General features: G+C 45.5%; 1 protein-coding gene across 1 annotated transcript in view; it reads right to left on the bottom strand.

Moving 5' to 3' along the window:
- The window catches only part of WDR59 (WD repeat domain 59), an 84,025-nt gene that overhangs the window by 49,644 nt on the left and 10,103 nt on the right, over window positions 1–24,278 (bottom strand). The window contains exons 2-7 of the mRNA XM_028092901.2: window positions 19,593–19,642; window positions 14,601–14,736; window positions 9,955–10,040; window positions 8,790–8,870; window positions 5,945–5,982; window positions 2,383–2,471 (exon numbers count right to left, since the gene is read on the bottom strand). Of these exons, the coding sequence (XP_027948702.1) occupies window positions 2,383–2,471; window positions 5,945–5,982; window positions 8,790–8,870; window positions 9,955–10,040; window positions 14,601–14,736; window positions 19,593–19,642 (480 nt within the window). The remainder of the gene's footprint in view (window positions 1–2,382; window positions 2,472–5,944; window positions 5,983–8,789; window positions 8,871–9,954; window positions 10,041–14,600; window positions 14,737–19,592; window positions 19,643–24,278) is intronic.

A 24,278-nucleotide genomic window follows, 5' to 3' on the forward strand; every position in this document is an offset into this window, starting at 1 on the left:
AGGAAACCGCAGAAATATACATTAAAGTCAGATTTTATTAAGCTATCAAATTAGAAGATACTTGTAAACAATACTCAATGCTGGCAAGGCTACATTTGTCACTGCTGGTGTTTATACAAAATAGTACATTTTGGCAAAAAACTTTGACAATTTTTATCAAGCAACTTAAATTTTCCCTTAAGAGAATGTTCCAATTTTACAAAAAGCTAGAAAACTAGAAATAACACAAACAGTAAATGGGGAATAATTAAATTTTAGAGTCAATTATAGTACAGCTATCTGACATAATATGATATAGCCACTAAATGTTAGACTTAGGGATTATAGCACAGGGAAAATGCTATTGAATGGAAAAAGTATGCATGACCATATACGTGATAGGATAAACCACGTTTTTTAAAAAGTACAAGAAAAGAAAACACCAAAATGTTAGCATTTGTCTCTGGGTAATGGGCCTATAAACATTTTTTATTTTCTCTTCTACATTCTCTACAAAGAGCATCTAACTACTTCTATAATCAGCGTTGCTCTACAGGGTTAAGATCAGTCTTCAGAACCAGCCTTCCTGAGTTCAAATCCCAACAACAAAGCAAGCCTCAGTTTACTCATCTGTAGAATGGGGATAAATATAGTACTTACTTTAAAGACTAGTTATAAAGAGAGTTCTTAGAACAATACCTGTGCATAATAAACGTGTAGTAAATGTTACTACTATTCATCACTGGGGTGTTTGAATGAAATCCAACATTGCCACCAATACCATATTTTTTTAAGCCTCTGATGCTTGGGGTCATCAGTGCTACTTTGACTCTGGAAAGTGCCAGAGGAGTAAAAATATGACCTACAAGTTTTACAATCCATCTAAGCAAAAGCTGTGAGTATTAAGAGCGCAAAAAAAAAAAAAAAAAGTTAAAACCCTTTAAGCAAAACAGATAAAACTGCTGAGGGAAGTCAGGATTCTCAGTGGACCAACTGGAAGACTAGGGAGGAATAGTTTGGCCGTCTCTTTCCGCAAGATAAGGAACACCACTGGTTTTCCAATACTAGTTTGGAAGACAAGTACTGACAGGATTTATGGCTAAGTACCAAATGGTTTATTTTTGCCTATGGCCTGAAAACAGTCTAAAGCAAGTCTGTATGCACGACGAACTGACCAAATATTTTATTTAAACCATTTACTATATTTAAATGCTATGCTAGTGATGAAAGGAACAAACCCCATCGCCACTTTAAGAAATCAAGAGAGGGGAGAATGGCTGTTACGAGACAGGACTAAGGGACAGAGACAAATACTAAGACATAGAAGACGTACCTGTCTAACCCCCGCTCACAAAATCACCTTCTCACCCAAGAGCCACGTAAGGCAGAGGGCTTCAGCCAGCACATGCCTCCCCAGCAAAATGTGGCACCCAATCCAGCGGACTCCCCATCCCTGCTTCATTTCCTTCTCCTCTGCCTCAATGTCTGACCAACTCCCTGCCACAGGGAAGGGATGGGGCTGCCAGAAGCTGTGCTGAGAGGTGACAGCACCCAGGCTGATAGTTTCAGGAAAACTAAAAGTGGGTACTTCCCACAGAAGCTGAGGAGCTCTAGCCTCCAGTTTCAAAAGCAGGAAGCAGTATGACACCCCAGATCTTACAAAGTCGACTGCCAGTCGGGTATGGGGCATGGGGGTATGGGGGAGCCTTTGCCTGTATCAATGTTCTCACTGATGCCAACAAACCAAACTCTCAAAAGACTCTCCGTGGCGGTGGCAGCCCAGGACGCTGCACCTCTTCCATGCCCATCAGTTACACGGATTGTGAAGGAAGAATATATGCTCTGCAGGCTCTTGTGAGGCTGATGGGACAGCTGGCTGTCGAAGGGAGGATTTGAGCACCCTAAGTACTTTGCCTCGGTGATTTATACCAGAAATACCCAGGATGGAATATGTCCTAGAAAAACCAGTTGGTGCTCTGCAATCTGGGGCAGGGATAAGAAGCCTGCTGACCGTTCTAGAATAGTATCTGGTCCCCGGGCTTGACCTCCTCAATGACATACTCACTATCATTATCTTCGTTTTGAAGATAAGGTAACTGAGGCTTGGAGAAGTGTAGTGGCTCAGCTGATATCATAATTAGGAGGCAGTAAAGTGGGGCTCTAACTTAGGTCAGGCCCAGTTCATTTTCTTAACCACTGATCATAATATTCTCTATCTTCCTTCAACATCAATTTGATCAGGAAGCAAATGTCTTCTGGTACTGTGATCTTAAAAGGGCAATTTGCCGCAGCACACGGGGCACCCTGGCCTCTCAAGATGAGTGCTGCTACTCACAGCATCCTCCTCACACCCCCTGGGAGGGACTAAAGACCAACTGGGGTGGGAGAGAAGAGACTACTCACCCGTTTGTCCCATATTCGCACATCCCCGTCATGACTGGTGGCAAGGCAATTAGCATTTTTTTTATTCCATTTGACCTGTGAGGCACCGGCTGCAAAGAAAAATGAGGGGAAGAAAGTGGCTGCCCTCAACCCCCCTGGGACCAGAGTAGAGCACATCCAGGGCGGCTGGGTAATGAGTTCCAGCTGAAAGTGAACAGAACCCTTCAAGTTTCTATGACTGCACCAGCTCCACCGTTAAAGAGAAAATGAGGCCAAAAAATAAAATGAATTAGCACATCAGAACAGGATCGGAGTCAGCTAATTGAGGAAATAGTCTCACTTAGGAAAAAACTCTACAGGTTACCTCCACACAGAATCAGCAGGGAAACATGGTTTCTCACGAGCAGCAGCTCAACATGGCTCTGTAGTTGGTAACTAACTACCCATCACATAGCCTGGCTCTTCATCATCCCCAGCGACCAGCCTGGCGCTCCCACTCAGAAGAGCCTCAGCTCAATGCCTGCTCCTTCCCACTTACTTTCTTACCTATTTAGGAGGGCAACCTTGGAGAAAGAAAGGTTCCTGAACCTCCGCTGAAGAATAAGCCCCCGCGTTGCCCAATTCTGCCCTCAGAAGGATCTGTGCACCATTTCCCTCCTGCACTCTCTCCTCCCAACAGTGGCTGCACATGGCCACTGGCCCTGTATTAAGTCAGGAAACGGGAACATGCCCCGCACTGTGAACTGAGTCCTTTCCCCACTCTGCCAACACAAAGAGATAACAACAGTAATGAGGGAGCTATGTGAGAGGAGGCATAGCATGAGATGCCAGAGGGGCTGAGACCTGTGGAAATCTAGGACATATCAGCACTTCTAGCTGACTCTTAAAAATAACCAAGTTATGGCTCTCCTTCCCATCTCTTCTCATCCTTGCTCAGACCACACATATTTCTCCCTTTGGGTGGGTGTTTGTCACTGGGGACATCGTCGTGGATCCAGGGCTATGGAAGGCAACATGATCCAAGAAGTCTAGAGTGGGCTTGACACAGCAAGGGCTCAGAATCTAACAGGAAATGGAGTTAAGACCCAGAAGTTACCCTTGCTTGGTTTTGGTGAGGGTATTTGTTTGTTTGTTGTGTTTTTTTGCTTAAGACACAGGGCATCTTAAGTCACCTAGGAACGAACGGTGGAGATCCCTAAAGGAGGAAGCCAGTGTAGGAGAGCCAGTTTGTTTGCAAGAAAGGGTATCAGCTAGAGGAGAAAATGAGTAGGAAGAGCCTGCCCCATTTCCTCAAGACAGATTACTCAAAGACTTCCAAAAGAAATACACTGTCCCCAGTGTGGGGACTCATCAGACCATGAAGCCTTCCAAAGGGAAGGGAACCCCCTAATTCAATCTACTAGGATCGTGACAACGGAGTCAAACAGAGTTCCCAGACCTTTGGTATTCTCAGACAGAGAATACTCTGGAGTACACACAGGTTCTTACTTCTTCCTACCCCAAAGGCATAAACAACACCATAAACTACTGGCCAAGGTTGCACCTTCAGGGAATGGTAGATCGAGCAGCTTACCAAATCCACAGCCTCTCATTTGCCTCTTTTCTCCCAGGGCAGCTGTGCTACCACTGAGAAATCTCACTGAGGTGCAAAAAAGAAGTCTCCCACCTCTCTTCTTTAGAGGACTTACAACAGAAGAGAAAGTAATCAGAGCAAGTGGGCTGAAAAAAAGAACTGTCTTTCTTTTTATAGCTCCTCTACAACCAGCCTAACTTAGAAACCTCTAAGTAGAAGCAACAGAATCCCAGGGAGGTAACTGAGGCATTTACAGACCATTTGTATTTCATTCAGTTGGATGTCCTCTGCAACCATGTCTGTGGGCCATCATGTGTCTCAAGTCCTAAGTGCCTAAAAGCTGAGGTGGCGGGAGTAAGGCAGGCGGCGGGGGGCAGAGCAACAGATTTATTTAAGCATTTAGCACACAGGCACAGGTGCCTGATCCCCACTGCCATTTAACAAACATTTACAGAGCATCTCCTCGGGTCAGACAGGTGGTCTGACGTTGATCTACAGCACTGAACAAAACAGACATGGTCCCTAACTGCCCAGAACAGATAATCCACCTGCTTAATACAGTCATGATGCTCCATGTCTTTAAATGATGAGGCATGGAGATGTGAGAGAGAAAAGAAGAATCATGTAATCATTTTGGAGCAAACACCAAATGTGAATTCAAATGTACCAAAAAGATGCAAAGCAGCAGGATTTAAGAGACAGATAATGTACATTTTTAACAAGGATGCCAAAATACAACATAGACGGGCACCTGTGTGGCTCAGTCGGTTAAGCCACCAACTCTGGGTTTCGGCTCAGTTCATGATCTTGGAATCGTGAGATCGAGCCCAGAGTTGGATGTGCTCAGTGCAGTCTGCTTGGATTCTCCGCCTCTCCCCCTGCTTCCCCCGACTCTTTCGCTCTCTTTGCAAAAATAAATAAATAAATCTTCAAAACACAATACTGATGACTGGGCTTCATCACTGTAAGATATACCAGTTCTATGCCCAAATTCTACTCTCCATAAATATCCCATAACAGCCCCAAAGCAGAATTCCAAAAACAGTCAATTCCAACTGAGCAATGAAAACAGAGGGGCCAGAAAGTAATTTCAAAGTTTCAGTACATCCACATTAAATGACAATATGGGGACACAACTGGCATAATCTAGATTATGGGGAAACCACAGGACAAACAACCTGGTTTCTTCAATAAATAAACCTCAGGAAAAGAAAAATAAACCAAAAAAGGAGAGGGAGAAGAAACCTACCAACTGTAAAAGATGAGAAATATATCAACCACTTATAAGCATGTTTTTTATTTGGATTTTGACTTAAATAATTTGTAAAACAGCAACAACTGAGATTGGGGAAATTTGAATACCGCTTAAATATTGATATTAAAGAGCCACTGTTAACATTTTTAGGTCCGTTTATGGTATCATGATCATGTTTTCTTACAGGATTCTTCTCTTCTATAAGTATCACTTACTGAAATATTTGTTAAGGAAATGATATTGACACTCAGGACACACTTCAAAATAATTCCTTTTTGTTTTTTTAAGTAGGCTTCATGCCCAACGTGAGGCTTGAACTCACGACCCTGAGTTCAAGACCTGAGCTGAGATTAAGAGTCAGACGCTTAATCAACTGAGCCACCCAGGCGCCCCTTCAAAATCATTCCAAAAGAGATGGGAGTTGGGGGTGGGAAAGTGGGTAGAGGTAAAGATGAAATAAATAAGACTGGCTGGATGGTGACAGTTGTTGAAGCTGGATCGTGAACATAAAGCAATTTCATCTTCTTCTACTTTCATACACGTTTGAAATTTTCCACAATAAAAAGTTTAAAAACAAACCATTTTGGCTCCTGTCCTTGAATCCTAAAATCAGTTCCTGACCATGCTTAGCACTCCTGACTCTTAACTTCTGAGACCTAAAATCCCACCCAGCCGAGCCAGGGACTGGGGCAGGGGCAGTCCCTGTGAGGGAAGGGATGGAAGGAAGGAACTGAGCCAAGGGGGGGAACACTCACCTACAGCGGACAGTGCAACTGTGGGCTTCCTTGTGTCTCTGGAATAGAAAAGTCAGAGATCAAATGCCCAATCCGTATGCCACCACCCACGTGGGACTTTCTACCCTCTGCACACAGTTCTCCACTCCCCTTTCAGTGGGTGCTTAGAGTTCAGAGGGAACGTGAGGGCCTTAAAAACAAGGGTAAAGAGAGGCCTATCTCCCTTCAGGGACAAACCTTCTCAGCTCCTTCAAATGAGGCTGAGGCTGAATTTCAAATCACACAGTTGGAGCCACAGAAAGCAAACTACATGATTCGGCATGGCCTCCATGACCCCGATGCAGGGGTGGAGGAAGCCAAAAGAATCCCTTCCTGGTGCCATTTCTCCTGGTGGCAACGAAGTGACTGTCATGGAGGCTTAACTCTGCAAGGACCTTCCCAGCAGCACTTCAGAGCTGAAGTAAAAAGCTAGTCGCTAAGAGGGGGAAGCAGCCTAAGGGTCCATCGACAGATGAATGGATAAACAAAATGTGGTCTATACATACAAGGGAATATTATTCAGCCTGGAGATGGAAGGAAATCCTGTCGCATATGGTACAACATGGATGGACCTTGAGGACATTACATTAAGTGAGATAAGTCGGTCACAAAAAGAAATACTGCATTATTTCCCTTCCACTTGTATGAAGTTATCTCAAGTAGTCAAATCCACAGAAACAGAAAGTGGGAAGGTGTGCAATGAGTAGTTTTAGCTTTGTAAGATGAGAAAGTTCTGGGGATCTGTTGGGCAACAATGTGAATATATTTTACTGAACTGTACACTTAAAAATGGTGAAGATAGGGGCTCCTGAGGGGCTCCATCGGTTGAGCGACCGACTCTTGATTTCGGCTCAGGTCACAATCTCAGGGTCATGATACAGAACCCTTCGTCGGGCTCTGAGCTGCGTGTGGAGCCTGCTTGAGATTTTCTCTCTCTCTCCCTTTTCCCCTCCCCCGATCTCTAAATAAGTAAATAAGTAAATATATAAAATCTTTTAAAAAAAACGGTGAAGATGGTAAATTTTATGTTTTGGGGTTTTTTTGTTAAAAACAAAACCCTACTCCTGGATAGAACGGGAGACTCTCAGAGAGACTCCTGGGTTCACTACAAGGCTGGAGGGCAACTTCTCCACGAAATGGTAACGTGACAGAACTGGGCATCCACCCAGAGCTAGGAGGACCGGATGGCCAATCTGTGGCTCAGGCTTACTATGCAGAAAATCTGAAAAGGAATCATCTGTTCAGTGTCCCTTAATCCTTAAATTATGAAAACAATTATTTCACATCAATGAGGAATACTCTAACCTTGCCTCGTAGCTCCCTGGAGTTTTGTGGGGGGTTTTTTGTTGTTGTTTGTTTGTTTGTTTTAAAGATTTTATTTATTTATTTGTCAGAGAGAGAGAGAACACAAGTAGGGGGAGCGGCAGGCAGAGGGAGAAGCAGGCTCCTTGCTGAGCAAGGAGCCCAGTATGGGACTATATCCCAGGACCCTGGGATCATTACCAGAGCCAAAGGCAGACTCTTAACCAACTGAGCCACCCAGTCGTCCCCCTGGGGTTTTGCTTATTTAAGAGCAGCCCCCTTCCATTTCCCCCAGATTTTGGGCCCCTTCCCCGCTTGGCGCTGCCATCAGATGACTCACCACTGAAGCACTAACGTGAGCGGGATGCAGGTGAAGTCAGCTGCGCACACCCTGACTCGCGGTCTCCCTTTCCCTGGTCTGCCCACCTCTCTGAGTAAATCATCCCAGAGCCACTGCCATTTGGGAGCAGAGCAGTCTGCTGAGGGGAGGAGGGGTCCCATCTGGGGGACTCTATGGACTATACCCCCTGGTTAGTCCTCTCGAATTGTTACAGCAAAGGGAATTTGCTCTACGAAGGGACAAGGGAACAGATGTTCATTAAGAACTTATGACAGGCCGGGCCGTGGGCTGGGTGCTCCTTCACTCGTCACTTCCACGAAGAGTAACCCTGAGAGGTGGCTCTCAGTGGCACTTATAGGCAGGGCATGGAAGCCTCACCAAGAGCAAAGCAGATGGGCCTTAGAGCACTCAGTGTCTGCTGTAGCAGATGTGTGTCTGTACCCATCAACCCCCCCACTGTCACCTGTCACTTCAGTCAAACTTCCGCCTGACTGGGGCTCCAGGGTGGCTCAGTCGGTTGGGTGTCTGCCTTCGGCTCAGGTCATGATCCCGGGGTCCTGGGATCGAGTCCCGCATCAGGCTCCCTGCTAGGTGGGGAGCCTGCTTCTCCCTCTGCCTCTGCCTCTCTCTCTCTCTCTCTCTCTCCCTCTCTGACTCTCATGAATAAATAAATAAAACATTTAAAAAAAAAAAAACAAAAAAACTTCTGCCTGACTTCCAAACGCCAGCACCTCTGTTCCTCTGCCAGAGGGATTGCCCTGCTTGCTGAGGCCTGCTTTGCACACCTCTGTGACGGGCCTAAGGTGCCAGGGAAGGGAGGCCCCAGGGGGCAGGCTTCAACCAATGACTGACAGAGGATGGCACCCCCACGCCCTTAGCCCTTGAGGGTGGGACACCTCTGAGGAGGGAGTTCTGCACTAGCACCTAGCAGTCCCCAGTAGGTGTAAGCACCCCCTGTTCACAGTGGCACCTACGGCGGATAACACGCCCCCGCCTGTAGCCTTCCCAGGCCTGTCTCTCTTTGCCACATCCCCACCAGCACTTCTGTCACCTCCTAAACAATGTGCTTGTCATGGTCACGTATCCTCATCTCAGGGTCTACATCCAGGGGAAACCAAACTAAGACCCCTGATCTCTAAAACAAAGGTCCAGGTTGTGGTGGTTTGGCCTTTTCATTGTTCTTACTTGATATCCCAAATGTAGATGTAGGTGTCCACGGAGCTGGTAACCAGGAGATCTGGCTCAAATACGGCCCAGTCCAAGTCACTGGAAACATGAGAAATAAACAGAAAAACAACGAAGAGAAAAAATTCAGAGTTCAGAGTCCAGGTCCAAAGCACCAGCAGATTTAGTTTCCAGTGGCTTCAGAGAAGTCACCATTCATGGGCCTCCTTAACATGACTTAGGGCGGCAATCTCCAAACTTCTTTGGGAATGAACATGACTTAACTAAGCTTTAAAGGAAACTTTCAGGTCCTTCCCCCTGTCATCACCAGCTATACTGTCACCTGCTCCCAAAAAAGAAATGGAAGATTTCAACTTCAAACACACACACACAGCAAAAACACGAAGTAATTTTTGACTTATCATTCTCTAAATCAGATTCAACCACAGGTACCTTGAGTAAAACCAACATCTCTTAAAGCAGTGGCAACCTGCCACATTGCCATGTAGCTTTCAAGAAGGGCAAGTCCTCCCTACCCAGGTCCTCCCTCCTAGAAAGGCAGTTCCTGCACAATTAACACAGGCAGGGGGTCTAGCCTTTCCCAGCACTTCCTGGGTCAGCTTCCCCACTCCTGCATTCCCTGCTTGCTACTTCCCAGGAGGAGTATTCCCCAGCCAGAAATAGTCACCTAAGGACAGGATGGATCAAGGGACACTCCAGAGGCCAAGGCCACAGGCAGGAGGTGACCGTGCAGCTGGATAATGGACTCTGCTGCAGGAGCTCTGTGTGGTGCCCCACAGCTGCCAGAGAAAGAGCAAAGGGCTGCATCCCACTGTCGGTACTCCTAGGCACTGGTGATTGTGAGCGAAGCGGTTCTACTGGCAGAACTGTGTCTCCCTCCCACAGCAAAGATCGGCTCTAATCCTTCAGTCCAGACTAGGCTGTACCTGCCTAAGTGTCTCCTGGGATCACGGTTAGTGGTTACACGAATGCTGGTTCCTAAATCCTGGTTGCTCTTCGCTGTGAGGGCCATCACTACCATGAACGCGAAGGACCCAGCAGCCACCCGCGGCCAACGCAACACAGAGGGTCAAGCCATGGAAGGAGGATGGTGTCTTCGCTTCAGTTCCCACGGGGACACTGACAAAGTGAGACGGGCCAGGAGCTGGGGAGGGCTAGTGCCTACCTGATGACACGAGTGTGGCCTTGTAAGGTTGTGCCAACTTCCCCGCTGCCATCTTTCCACTTATAAAGGTCGACCCGCTGGTTACTCTGAAAAGAAACAAGGGAAAGAAGGCAGCCAGGAGCACATGAGAACACGTGCTCTCACTGCAATCTGCCTAGGGCTGAGAAGAGGAAGCCATGGAGAAACCAACGTGCATGGCAGAGATCCTACACACTGACTTCCTTACCAAGCCATTAGACATGAGTACACTTAGCATGTGAGCCAATCCCAGTTCAGTACCCAGGACCTTAAAGGGCAGTGCTGTCTTCAAAGTGAACCCACCCTGGGGCGCCTGGGGGGCTCAGTCGTTAAGCATTTGCCTTCAGCTCAGGTCATGATCCCAGGGTCCGGGGATCGAGCCCCGCATCAGGCTCCCTCCTCCGCGGGAGGCCTGCTTCTCCCTCTCCTGCTCCCCCTGCTTGTGTTCCTGCTCTCACTGTGTCTCTCTCTGTCAAATAAATAAATAAAATCTTTAAAAAACAAAAAAACCAAAGTGAACCCACCCTGAACAGGTACAGACAGTTACACTGAAGCTACAGATGCACTACCGAGCACATGAGTGATGGGTTATGGAGATGTCCCCTGGCCGATAGAAGGACCACCTCCCAACGCAGAAGGTCACACACCCATCTCTCCAGCTGCTATCACACTAGATGTTTTTAGCTCACCTTTCCCACCTATCAAATGCCTGGAGTCCTTCTACCATGCTTTATTTATTTTTTTTTAAAGATTTTATTTATTTATTTGAGAGAGAGAATGAGAGATAGAGAGCACGAGAGGGAAGAGGGTCAGAGGGAGAAGCAGACTCCCTGCTGAGCAGGGAGCCCGATGTGGGACTTGTTCCCGGGACTCCAGGATCATGACCTGAGCCGAAGGCAGTCGCTTAACCAACTGAGCCACCCAGGCGCCCTCTACCACACTTTAAAAACACATATGCACAAGAAAGAAAACAGAACTAACACCAAAGGGGTGTCCTAGGAGGCAAAATTATACAAGATTCCTTGAAATATGCCTATACTAAATTTCTTAAAGGCTTAAGTAAAAAGACACAGGAAAAACCGGCCAGAAGAAACCACACTACAATAGGGAGAGGAGGAAAGAAAAAACTACATTTCACTAAAAGAAACAACAAGCCAGCAAAATATTTAAATATCATAAGCTTATGAAAAACACCAAAAGTGAATAAAAATTATAATCATCTAATTACTAAAAGGTATCGAATAATTTCTGAACTGATACATAAGATGCAAGTACATTAATATCTATATATTACCAGAAATGCCAGTTTCCAATTCTAAACAGGTAAGGTTCCTGGTCGAAAGGTTAGGATTGAAAACAGTTTCCAATGGGAACAGGAATGAAAAGTGAAGTCCCCTCATCTTACAATATGATCCCCTGCCATTTCCAGAGGCTCTGCTAGTGCTAGTTATGTACTAGGAATCTTAAGAGCCCTGCCCCCTGCTCTTTCACACCACACTGCACACTGGCTGTCATCACCCACATTACAGGGGAGGCAACTGAGACTTGGAGAGTTGGGAGAGCACTAGAAATAAAAGAGTGAGTGTCAAAACTAGGACTTGACCTCAGATGTGCCTAACTCCAAAACTCTTTCTCCTGAATAAGGTTGCCTTCCAACGAAGAGCAATAAAAAAAAAATAATAATAAATTGAACTTCACCAAAATCAAAACTTTTATGAATCAAAGGACATTATCAATAAAGTGAAAAGACAACCTATAGAAGGGGAGACATATTTGAAAAATCATATCTCTGGGGTGCCTGGGTGGCTCAGTGGGATAAGCGGTTTTGGCTCAGGTCATGATCTCGGGGTCATGAGATAGAGCCCCGCGTTGGGCTCTGTGCTCAGCAGGGAGTTTGCTTGTTCCTCTCCCTCTCTAAAGTAAATAAATAAAACCTTTAAAAAAATCATATCTTTGACAAAAGTCTAGTATCAAGAAATATAGAGAACTCTGACAACTCGGCAGCAAAAAGACATACAACCCAATTCCAAAATGAGCAATGGACTTGAAGAGACATTTCTCTAAAAAAGGTCCACAAGTGGCCAATGGGCACATGAAAAGATGCTCAACGTCATTAGTCATTAGCGACATGCAAATCAAAACCATAGTGAAATACCATTTTATACTCACTAGGATGGCTGTAATTTAAAAATTAAAGAAAAAAGGGGTGCCTGGGTGGCTCAGTCAGTTGAGCATCTGCCTTGGGTTCGGGTCATGATCTCGGAGTCCTGGGATCGGCCCCTGTGTCGGGCTCCCCGCTCAGCAGGGAGTCTGTTTCTCCCTCTCCCTCTGCTCCTTCCCCTTGCTTGTGTTCTCTTGCACGCCCTCTCTCTCTCAAATAAATAAGTAAAATATTTTTAAAAATAAAAATTAAAGAAAAAAAACCCCAGAAAACAACAATTCTGGTGAGGATGTAGCGAAATCGGAACCTTTGTCCATTGCTGGAAGGATTATAAAACCACTCAGCTACTGTAGAAAACAGTCTGATTGTTCCTCAAAAAGTGAAACACAGACTTAAGCATATGACCCTGCAATTTCACTCCTAAGTATATACCCAAAAGAAGTGAAAACAAGTACTCAAAGAAGTACACGTACACGTATGTTCATTTCTGCCTTATTCACAACAGGCAGCCCAAATGTTCACCAGTGAATGAACCGTTGAACAAAATGTGTTACAGCCATACAATGGAAGAGTATTCGGCCATAAAAAGGAGTAAGGCACTGATTCATGCTACAACAGAGATAAAGAAGGCAGAGACAAAAGGCATGTAGTGTATGGTTCCAATTATAGGAAATATCCAGAATAGATAAATCCACAGAGACAGAGCACAGACTGGTGGTTGCCAAGGGCTGTGGGGAGGGAGAATTCAGAGAAACTGCTGATTGATAAGGGGTTTCAATTTGGAGTGATGGAAACGTTTGGGAACTAGAGAGGGGCATGTTGTATAACATTGTGAATGTAGTAAGTGACATTAAATTGTCCACTTTAAAATGAATGTCAAAAAAGAAAAAGAAAAAATAAAATAAAACAATTGTCCAAAAAAAAAAGGGTTATCTCACCACTTATAAACAAATGTAGTGTTAATCCACTCGGGCCAAGTACTGACTGGTCAGCCTAAAGCAGTGGTTTCTAATCAGGGGCGATTTTGCTTCCCACGGACATTTAACAACATCTAGAGGCATCTTTGGTTGTCATGAATACGGGGAGGGCAAGGAGGAGACGGGGACTTGGAGACAGAGGCCAGGGATGCTGCTTGATCTCTCACAATGCACAGGACAGCCCCTGCCAGAAAGAATTATCTGGCCTGAGATGTCACTAATGCCGAGGCTGAGGACCCCGGGACCAAATGTCAAATGATCAGGGGCTGAGGGTGAGAGGGAGAGAAAGTCCTAGAGGTATAAGCCAACAAAAAGAGCATTGTTCCTAACACACAGGAAAAGGTTGGGAATGGGAAAGCTGGAGACTGGCCCTCCCTTCCCCTTCGGAACAGTCCCCTAAAGCAGCTCCACCTCAGACGTCTCTGGTGAGAGTCAGACAGTCGGATTCTATTTTGGAAATGATGGGGAAGAGCAGCTTTTTGTTCCTTCTGAAGCTGACAACGTTACTCTTCTTTCTTTTTCCTCAGATGCTTTCCTCTCTCAGACTGTCATTTCTGGTAAGAACAGACCCAGACAGCGCCGTGAATGGTTGCATCTCCTGGATGATAAGACGGGTTCCTTTAAATACCGTCCTCCCGGCCCAGTGCAAAAGGAGCCAAAGGCGTAGATTTCTAATTGTTCTAGGAGAATAGGATGTGAATAGAGAATCTGGAGAAAGATCCCAGAGATGATCTAGCCCAGATCCTTTTTCAGGCATGAATCCCTTGGAAAACCTAATAAAACGTATGCATCTTCTCCCTGGAAAAATTCACATATACACAGGAACATAAAATCTCAGGGGGTGGGCGCCTGGGTGGCTCAGTCGTTAGGCGTCTGCCTTCGGCTCAGGTCATGGTCTCAGGGTCCTGGGATCGAGTCCCACATCGGGCTCCCTGCTCCGTGGGAAGCCTGCTTCTCCCTCTCCCACTCCCCCTGCTTGTGTTCCTGCTCTCGCTGTCTCTGTCAAATAAATAAATAAAATCTTTAAAAAAAAAAAAAAAAATCTCAGGGGGTTAGCTGATCTAATGAATCCCAATCAAGACAGAATCCCTTCCTTTGAGTGGAAGGGTGTGTGCAGTCCTCTGATCCCTCTGAAAGCGATGAACGTCAGAGTCACTAGCCAGTTACCTTCCTGCCAGTGAAAACAGGTTCCTATCACACACAGAAATGGAGGCATCTACTCATTTCCCTTTCAAAATGTGGAGCCACAGAAGCACAACATCTGACACCACGGGTGCCAGCAAATCTGCTCAAACCTAGAAACACACACATGCACGCATGTGTATATATATATGTCAGTAATTTGCCTCCATCTTCCTTCTAGAACCATTCATACTTCTTCTCTGCCTGAGAAGTGATGGTTACATTCTCTTCTCTACATAGAACATAGACCTACTGGCCCCAGCTCACACTTTTAAAAGCCTTTTCCTATACTGCTTAAATGAGCTCACCGAAGCTGCAAAATAGTGTGCGAAGCTGTCGTGAGGGTTCCACTGCACAGCTCCAATGTCCCATTTGCTCTGGCGAGAGATCTTTCGGTGACCTTCGAAAGGGGCATCTAGATTAACGATGTATAAGAATCGGCGGCTAGGAAAACAACATCAACATTATAACGATGTAACAGCATTAGCACTAAGACAGAAAAGTACATTTGGAATTACATATGGTTTGCAAACAGCGCTCAAAAAAACCCCGGATGTGTACAATGTTCATCTACTCGGAAAGGCATACAACCGAAAAGAGGGAGCCACATCCCTGTGCGAGCCTGTCTCTAGACATGGCCTTCCCCCCGGATCCTTGGAAGTCTGATATCTGCCCACCAGATTCAGCGCCAAGCCTCTCTGGTGCTTCCCAATCGCCCCACTAGGGTTGGTCCCTGGGTCCGCGCTACTCCCACCGCGCGGTTTGCTTGGTGAGGGTAGCATTTATCTCTGTAGTACAACTACTGATGGTAAGGCTTCGGTCCTGAGCCAACTGGGTGGAGTAGGGACCGTGTCTCCAATCTCTGCAGGTCTCTCCTCACCAGGCACAGTGCTCTGCATTCAGTAAACGTGCGCTACACACATCACTCATCTCTCAGTCAACTATCCTGGAGAAAATCTCAAATTCCCTTGCAAGTTGACGACCTGGTGAAAGCAACTAAATTAAGTCTGTTGGGAAGGAAATAGTAACCAGTAAAGTAATAGTGAAATTAACATATTAAGCGCTGAGAATGTTCAAGGTGCCAATCAATATAAAGGCTCTGAAAACAGGAGTGTCCTGTATTCACCTATCTTCCCTCTGCTTTAAGGGAAAAATCCTTGGTGTGTGAATCAACATCTCAGCAGCCATTAGCTGTTGTTAGAGAACACGCCAAGCCCCTGGGTATCACTGAGGATAGGTGGGCTCAATGATGAAGAAAAAGATTCATCGTCCCTGCTCAGAGGAGATAGGAAATGCAAGTTAAAATGGCACGTCACACTCTAGCAGAAACCCGACAAGAGAGGGTTAGGGGGGAAGCAGGAAAACACAGGCAAGACACAAATTCACAGAACTTCCGGAACTTCTGGTGCAGAACAAAGATCTAGAATCTCTGACACCCTCTGAAGGAATCACCTGATCCTGTAGCAGGGAGGCTGGCATCTTTCCATTAGCACCAACAACAGGAAAAAAGGTCAAGAGCTATCCATGTGGGACGCGAGTCAAGAGGGAAGGTCAGAGGCATGACAGAGCAAAGGGAGAGCCACAGAAAGCAAGTACTTCAGGATAAATACGTCTGATCGAACATACATGTGTATCTTCATTCCACCATGAAGACCCACGAAAGAAAGAGTAAAAACATAAAACCGAGAAACCCACAAAGACAAAGAGAGAGGAAGTGAAGAGCGCAAGGACAAATAGTAACTGATGGAAAGAAAGCAGACACCCACGTGCCTGCAAAGGGGACGTGAATGAGAGGGAAGCTGATGCACGCTGCAGAACCCAAGCCGGCCCAGGAGCTGGAGGCTTCGGCCTACAGAGAGGCTGGAGAAGCAAACGTAGAACAGAACAAGCACGGTTTGAAAGAGCACTAAGGAGAGTGGTTTATGCACACCCCAGAGAGCCGGGTGACCCCCTCTTCTTCACCCGGGGGGGACGTGCTTTAGAGAAACTACTTGAGGGGAGCCCCAGACCTGGGACGACAGGCACAGCAGCGTGTGAGGATGAGGGGATGTACTTAAAACAGGGCACTGAGGTGGGGTGTGAGGCCCCCCGGCCTCCTCCCTACTCAGTACTCACAACACCGAGCTTTCGTCTTGAGACAACGACAAGTGACAAGACGATTCTTCTCAGGGGAAAATGACCGGCCCAAGAAAAAAACAAAGGCAACAAGTTAACAACACAGAACCCAGGAGATGACGACATCTGGGTGCCCGCCAAAAAAAGGGGTCTGGTCCCCACCCGATCTCCCTCTGACAAACCCCACTGCCACACACGTAAACTGATCACTCTGACAGTAACAGAGAGCCAGTGAGTATCAGTCACCAGAGGCAACATGGGAGACAAGCACCAACACGGTCGAAGGAAAAGAGGAAGTAAGCAGTGCACAGGAAAGAGGAAGCCTGGAACGAACACTGCCAGAGACGGAGAAGAAGACACGGTCAAGAACAGAGAACAAGAGAGAGCTCGTGGAAATGAAAAGCATAACTGAAATAAAGAAATCTGATCGAAGAGTGGGAAGTTAAAGCTGAAGGAAACTCCCAGAATGCAAAACAAAAAGGACCAAAAGAAAATTCACATAGGATATCCAAGTCGGACTAGGAGCAGCTCCAGAAAGAATGAGAGCGGGAAGTAGAGGGGCGGAAATTACCAAAGACGCAGTGCAGGGAAACTTCTCCAAACTGGAAGACACGGACTTCCAGAATGAAAGGGCCTTCCAACAGTGCTAAAAACTACTCTGGATCTTAATCTGAATGGGGATCACATGGGCGTATATATTTGTAAATTTACTTGAGCAGTTCACTTAAGTACATACTTTATATATTTTCAAGTTCAATGTAAGAATACGAAATGGTGAACCTTTAAGATTATGTTGAAAAGTAAGATATATGTATCTAAGAGCACACCAAAACAGGAATGCTTGCCTCACTTCCAGCGAAGTGATCCCATTCCCTCCTAGGATGCTACAAGTAACAACAGCCACATCAGTGAATACAGAAAAGTCTAACATTTGAGACACAGTTATCCCTTAGCACCTCTGTATTTTATGGTTGTTAATATAGCCACATGATGCCAAATATATGTTATGTTTCTATCTGTTTAGATAAAACAAGGAACGATGTATAAAAAAGAGGGGCTCTCCAAGTGCCCAGCACAATGAATGAAAAACAGACATACACCAAGGCAATCACAGGAAAAATTTCACACACCTGGAGGTAAAAGTAACACTGGAGACAAAGATAAAATTTGAAAGCTTCCAAAGACAAAAAATAGGTCACATACAAAGTCCAGAATCAGAATGGTATAGGACCTTTCAAAATTACTCTGAGAAAAGAACCCCAAATACTGACTCAGCCCAAAACTGTTATATAACGATATTGGAAGGAGGGGGAGGTCATGTAAGGGACACACAGAGGAAAATAATAGTGCTAAATCCTCATCTATTTTAAGAAGTCAATTTGTTATGGGGCGCCTGGGTGGCTCAGTTGTTAAGCGTCTGCCTTCAGCTCAGGTCATGGTCCCAGGGTCCTGGGATCGAGCCCCGCATCGGGCTCCCTGCTCAGTGGGAAGCCTGCTTCTCCCTCTCCCACTCCTCCTGCTTGTGTTCCTGCTCTTGCTGTCTCTCTCTGTCAAATAAATAAATAAAATCTTAAAAAAAAAGAAGTCAATTTGTTATATCTATGATCTATGATATATATCTATGATGGATAAATCAAGATACCGAGTATATGTATACTATTTGGAAAAATGGACGCAACCCCAAAGAAAAAGCTAAAAGAGTCTCAGTTGTTTCTAGTGAGTGGGATCAGAGATAAGGAAAAGGTGAGGTAGGATTCTGCTGTCTGACAATATAATCCTTGTAATGCTATACTGACTTTTTCAATTATATATATGTACTTCCTTGATTTTAAAAAACCAGGTTTAAAAACTGAGTAGTTAATGGGGCGCCTGGGTGGCTCAGTTGGTTAAGCGACTGCCTTTGGCTCAGGTCATGATCCTGGAGTCCCGGGGTCGAGTCCCGCATCGGGCTCCCTGCTTGGCAGGGAGTCTGCATCTCCCTCTGACCCAACCCCCTCTCATGCTCTCTCTCTCTCTCTCTCTCTCTCTCATTCTCTCAAATAAATAAATAAAATTTAAAAAAAAAGATTTTAAAAAAAACTGAGTAGTTAATAAATAATATATCCCCAAAACCACTGACTTGCACACTTTAAATGGGTAAACTGCATGATCTGTGAATTTTATCTCAATAAAGCTGTTTTTTTTTTCCTGAGTGCAGAGGCGGCAGTAAAGAGACATACCAATTGTTCCTCAGCTATGCATCCAGTATGACAAAAGAAAATGGTAATGGTAACTGTCTCTGGGGAGGGGGTCAAAAGGAAGAAGGAAAACTTACTTCTCACTGCATAGCCTTTTGAATTATTTAAACGTTTGCTACATTTTTTAAGGTAAATTAAAATATGATTTCAAAATAAAACAATGAAATAGAAGATAATTCATTAATTCATAAGTGGGTTCAGGGGCACCTGGCTGGCTCAGTTAGTAGAGTGTGTGACTCTTGATCTCCGGGTTGAGTTCGAGCCCCACGTTGGGTGGAGAGACTAGTTAAAAAAAAACTGATAAATGGGTTCATAAACAACTAAGTTAATGAAAATACAGCAAACTTAGAGAGGTCGTGAATATGAAAGGGGAGGGGAGATTCTGGCCATTATGTGGCAGCACACTGGTACCATGGCGCAGTGATGAGCAAATGTTGGGATGGTGCTTAGTTGCCAGAATCTTAAAAATGCTGGGCCAGACGACACCACAGAAATTATGTAGCTCGATTTCTCCATAACGAAATCAAATTCCTTCACAAGAAAACTGAAGTCCAGGGAGGCCGAGTGGATAAGTGTCCCAGGACTCACAGTAAATGGCAATGCCAAACTAGGACCCAGATGCCGTCGATCGTGGTAACTACCTGTGAGACCACAGCAGACAGCATCCTTCTACAGAGTCCGGGTGATACACAGAAAACTGCAATTCCAAGACCAAAGTACCAGTCACTAAAATTTCAAAGGAATTTTACTGCTTACATATTAGGGCAGAGACAAAAATAAATGGCAAACAATCCCTCTAAGTACCCCCCGAGGTCACTAGGAGAGCAGAACAAAGCCCTATGACCACAATCCTTAAAGAGAAAGAGTATTTTCCAACTTCCCAGAAACCTCCTGATTTGTAGTTTCTTCCCAGAAATCGCAGCAGGGTAATGCTGCAAGCTCACTTACCCGGAAAGCACAGCATGCTGCCCGAGACGGTCCACAGACATTGCAGTTGCCTGAGAGAGAGAACACATGTTCAGTTTTGCCCGCAAAGCCAGGTTAGGTTGGAGAAGACACGCACGTAGTCACCTCGGGGTCTTCCTCTTCCTATGGCCCAGGTAAGTCCCCAGCTGGCAGGTAGGATCCACTGCTTACAGGGGACGCTTTTATCCCCTTCTAATCCTCGCCCACATCTCACACTCACCTGCCACAATAGGGTGGTTGCTATCTGTTCCCCGATACCAGGATTACCCACAAGCAAGCTGGCATATTCTAAATTGAGAAGACATAATCTAAGACCCTTAGAGAATCTAACTTACCTCAGAGCTAACAGAGCTACTAAGAGCCCCTTCAAAGCAAAACTTAACCTAGGACATCACACATGCACACACACACACACACACACACGTATGCACACACACCATCCCACACCACCCCACCCCCATGCCTTTCCAAAGGCCATGGCTCCTCCTCCAAGCCAAATGGCAAGTGGTAATATTCAAACACCACCCGTGTTGAATCTATGGTCATAGTCTTGTTACTGAGATGCTCAGCTCCCATTTAATCTGAGATTTCTAGCACATTCTAATGATTTCCATTTCCCAGGTCCCCCAGTTCCTAGGGAGCACCATCTTTTCAGGATCCAATGTCCAAATCCCAAAAGACCAGAATGAATCAAAAGAATCTGCATTCAGCTGAAACATGAGGCTGACTTTAATCATGGCAGTTATAGCCCTAAATTCTCTTATTTGGACAAGTCCAAATCCTGCTGCATTCTCAGGACATTACTGCACACTCTCATACATCCTCAGAAATATGTCACAGGTAATATCGGGGACGAGAAGCCAGAGCACTCTCACTGGTGGCTAAAAAGTGATTGTTATGCATCCTTCATTGCTCTAGAGTTGTGAGCAGAGAAAAACCCAGCTGGAAAGGCAGGCAGTGACATGAGATGCAATTTCCACACTCTTCTGAACCATTTAGAGACAAAGGTATGAAAGAAGGCAAGATGGTACCTCCAACGAGAGGTAGTACGATCTTTCTAGAGGGTATGCGGTAGACAGAATCCAGAGACGGCTCCAGTATTCTGGGATTTAGCAGACGTGATTAAGGACACAGATCAGCTGACCTTAAGATAAAGAGACCTGAAACAACCCAAATGATCATGAACAGGTGAATGGCTAAACAAAACGTGGTATACACATACAATGGCCCACATACTATGGGATGGATGAACCTGGAAAATATTATGCTAAATGAAACAAGCCAGGCACAAAAGAACAAATATTGCATGATTCCATTTACATGAGGTTGCTCAGATAGATAAATTCATAAAACCAGAAAGAATAGAGGAGGCAGGGGGCAGGGAGTGGAGAATGGGGAGTTACCGTTTAATGAGTACAGAGTTTCTGTTTGAATTTTTTTTTTTAAAGATTTTATTTATTTGACAGAAAGACAGAGAGCACAAGCAGGGAGGGCAGCAGGGGGGAGAGGGAGAAGCAGCAGGGAGCCAGATGCAGGACTCAGTCCCAGGACCCCGGGATCATTACCTGAGCCAAAGGCAGACGCTTAATGACTGAGCCACCTAGGCGCCCCCAGAGTTTGTTTGAGATGATGAAAAGTTCTTGAGGGTTGTGGGGAGAGAGAGAAACCCAATCCCATCAGCCCTTTAAATCTAGGTCTAGAGGTCACAGACAGAGGCAGTCAGAGATTCTAAGGGTGAGGCATTTAATGTGAGGAAGATTTGCTAGCTGTGGAGAAGGTGGGACCACACAGCAAGGCCCTGAAAGTGACACCTAAATAAACACCAGCAAGAAAACAGGGACCTAGGGGCACCTGCGTGGCTCAGTCAGTCGGGTGTCTGACTCTTGATTTCAGCTCAAGTCAAGATCTCACAGTTGTGGGATCCATGCTGAGTGTGCCTCTGCCCTCCCCACCCACCCCCCCACCCCCACTCTTGGGTGCTCTCTTTCCCTCCCTCAAATAAATAAAATAAATCTTAAAAAAAAAAAAAAAGAGGGGCACCTGGGTGGCTCAGTCAAGTATCTGCCTTCAGCTCAGGTCATGGTCCCAGGGTCCTGGGATCGAGTCCCACATCGGGCTCCCTGCTCAGCGGGAAGCCTGCTTCTCCCTCTCCCACTCCCCTGCTTGTGTTCCTTCCCTTACTATCTCTGTCAAGAAAAAAGAAAAGAAAAGAAAAAAGAAAAGAAAAGAAAAGAAAGAAAAGAAGAGAAAGAGAAAGAAAGAGAGAAAGAAAGAAGAAGAAAAAGAGAAAAAGAAAAAGAAAAAGAAAGAAAAGAGAAGGAAGGAAAAGAAAGAAAGAAAGAAAGAGAAAGAAAGAAAGAAAAAGAAAGAAAGAAAGAAAGAAAGAAAGAAAGAAAGAAAGAAAGAAAGAAAGAAAGAAAGAAAGAAAAGGGATGGGGCACTCATCTGGCTCAGTGGAAAGAGCATGCAACTCTCGATCTTGGGGTCATGAGTTTGAGCCCGATGTTGAGTGTAGAGATTACAAAAAAACCAAATAAATAAATTTAAAAATAATAAAAGACATCAATCCTATTTTAAATAAACAATTTTTTTAAAAGGGGCGCCTGGCTCTGACTCAGTTAGTTGGTAAAGCATGTGACTCTTGATCTTGGGGGTCATGAGATAAAGCCCCATGCTGGGAGTACAGCTTACTTAAAAAAATGAAAGAGGGGCGCCTGGGTGGCTCAGTCGTTAAGCATCTGCTTTTGGCTCAGGTCATGGTCCCAAGGTCCTGGGATCGAGCCCCGCATCGGGCTCCCTGCTCTGTGGGAAGCCTCCTTCTCCCTCTCCCTCTCCCCCTGCTTGCGTTCCCTCTCTCGCTGTGTCTCCCTCTGTCAAATAAATAAATAAAATCTTAAAAAAGAAAGAAAGGAGGGGGAAAGGAAGGAAGAAAGAGAAAGAAAACAGGGACGGGCCTCAGTCCTATAACCCCCAGGAACTAAATTCTGCCAACAACCTGAATGAGCCTCTTAGTAGATTCTTCCTTAGGCAACTGAGCCTCCAGATGACAACCCAGACAACTGACACCTGGATTTCAGCTTAGGAGACTCTCAACAGAGAAAGGAGCTGAGCAATGCCTGGACTTCTGACCCACAGAACTGTGAGCTAATAAATGGGTATTGTTTAAAGCCGCTAAGTTTGTGGTACAGTGATAACAGAGAGTGGCCTGGTAATAACAATGATGATAATAAAAGTCAAGGCTATGACTCAAAAATTCCACCTCCAGAATCCATCAAAATGCAGAAAAACTTTTATACAGAGAGTTGCTTATTTCATTTTATCTACAAGTAAATGATGCGTATTTATATAACAATATTCTCAGTGTTTAAAAACCACACAGAAAAATCCCAGGAGCCAAAACTGCAAATAGAGTATCATAACTCACCATATCACCTTATCAGAGGAAGTTATTTTTAAAAAGTAAGACACAAAAGCCCACCTAACAGGGCCCCTGGGTGGTTCAGTCGTTAAGCGACTGCCTTCGGCTCAGGTCATGATCCCGGGATCCTGGGATCGAGCCCCGCCTCAGGCTCCCTGCTCGGCAGGAAGCCTGCTTCTCCCTCTCCCACTCCCCCTGCTTGTGTTCCTGCTCTCACTATCTCTCTCTGTCAGATAAATAAATAAAATCTTTAAAAAAAAAAAAAAAGGCCACCTAACAGATGTGTTCCTACTCCTATCCCAGAAAAAAGGGGTCAACATCATGTTCGTAGCACATTTAAGGAGGGTCATGTTCGGCTGTCCCAAAAGGAAAATGGAGAGGAAGAGAAGGGCACCTAACCAGAGTAAAGCTGGTGCTCCAGGGCGGAGGGACAGGAGTACCCCCTGGAGGCTTCCCCACCTTAGGGCACCAGGCAGGGAGCAGCTGAGAGATGCTAAGTCTGGGAGTCAGGGGGTTAAGAACCGTGGGAGCCACATGATCCCACTGCAGGAGAGGGAGCAGAGCCCCAGTGATGGCTGAGAGAGAGGATTCCCCTGCTTGCTGGCTCATGCTACTTCAGTGGCTCCCACAGCCCACAGGGTGAAGGACAACACCCTTAGCATGAGCGTAAAGATCACTTAGACGTCTCTTCGGCTCACTGCCAAAGCCCGACTCGCGTCTCTCACCTTCCAACCCCATCCCAACACCCCCGCCATGATGAATTCTTTATTATGAATTCCCTCTAGCCCTCCAAATTCAAGCAAGCACCACCCTCTCACCTCTGGACCCCCACACCCGCTGCTTCCTCTGCCTGGATAACACTTCTCTTCCTTCTTCACCTAACCAATTAATTCCCTCTTGTCCTTCAGGATTCAGTGCAGGCTCATCCCAGAAAGTTATTCTGACCCATCCCTCTTGTACACACCCAGTGCATCACCTGTGCTTCCCTTGTGCTTCCATAGTACTCAAGGCTTATCTTTACATAGTACTTGGGATACTTTATAATAATCCTCTATTTACTGACACATCTCCTCCATTTGACTGCAATTGCTCACAAGTAAAAATCAACTCACTAGTACAATGCCTGGCACAGTGCACGGTATGTACCGGATAAATGCGAGCTACCAGACACAATATAGGTCTTAAAAGTTTAAGCTGCACAAAAACTTGTACAGAAACGTTCATGGCAGCATGAGTCCTAACAGCCAAAA

The sequence above is a fragment of the Eumetopias jubatus genome, unplaced genomic scaffold (genome assembly GCF_037043125.1).
Source record: "Eumetopias jubatus isolate StellerSeaLion01/CBP00866 unplaced genomic scaffold, mEumJub1_p1.0 scaffold_10, whole genome shotgun sequence".
Classification (NCBI taxonomy): Eukaryota; Metazoa; Chordata; class Mammalia; order Carnivora; family Otariidae; genus Eumetopias; species Eumetopias jubatus.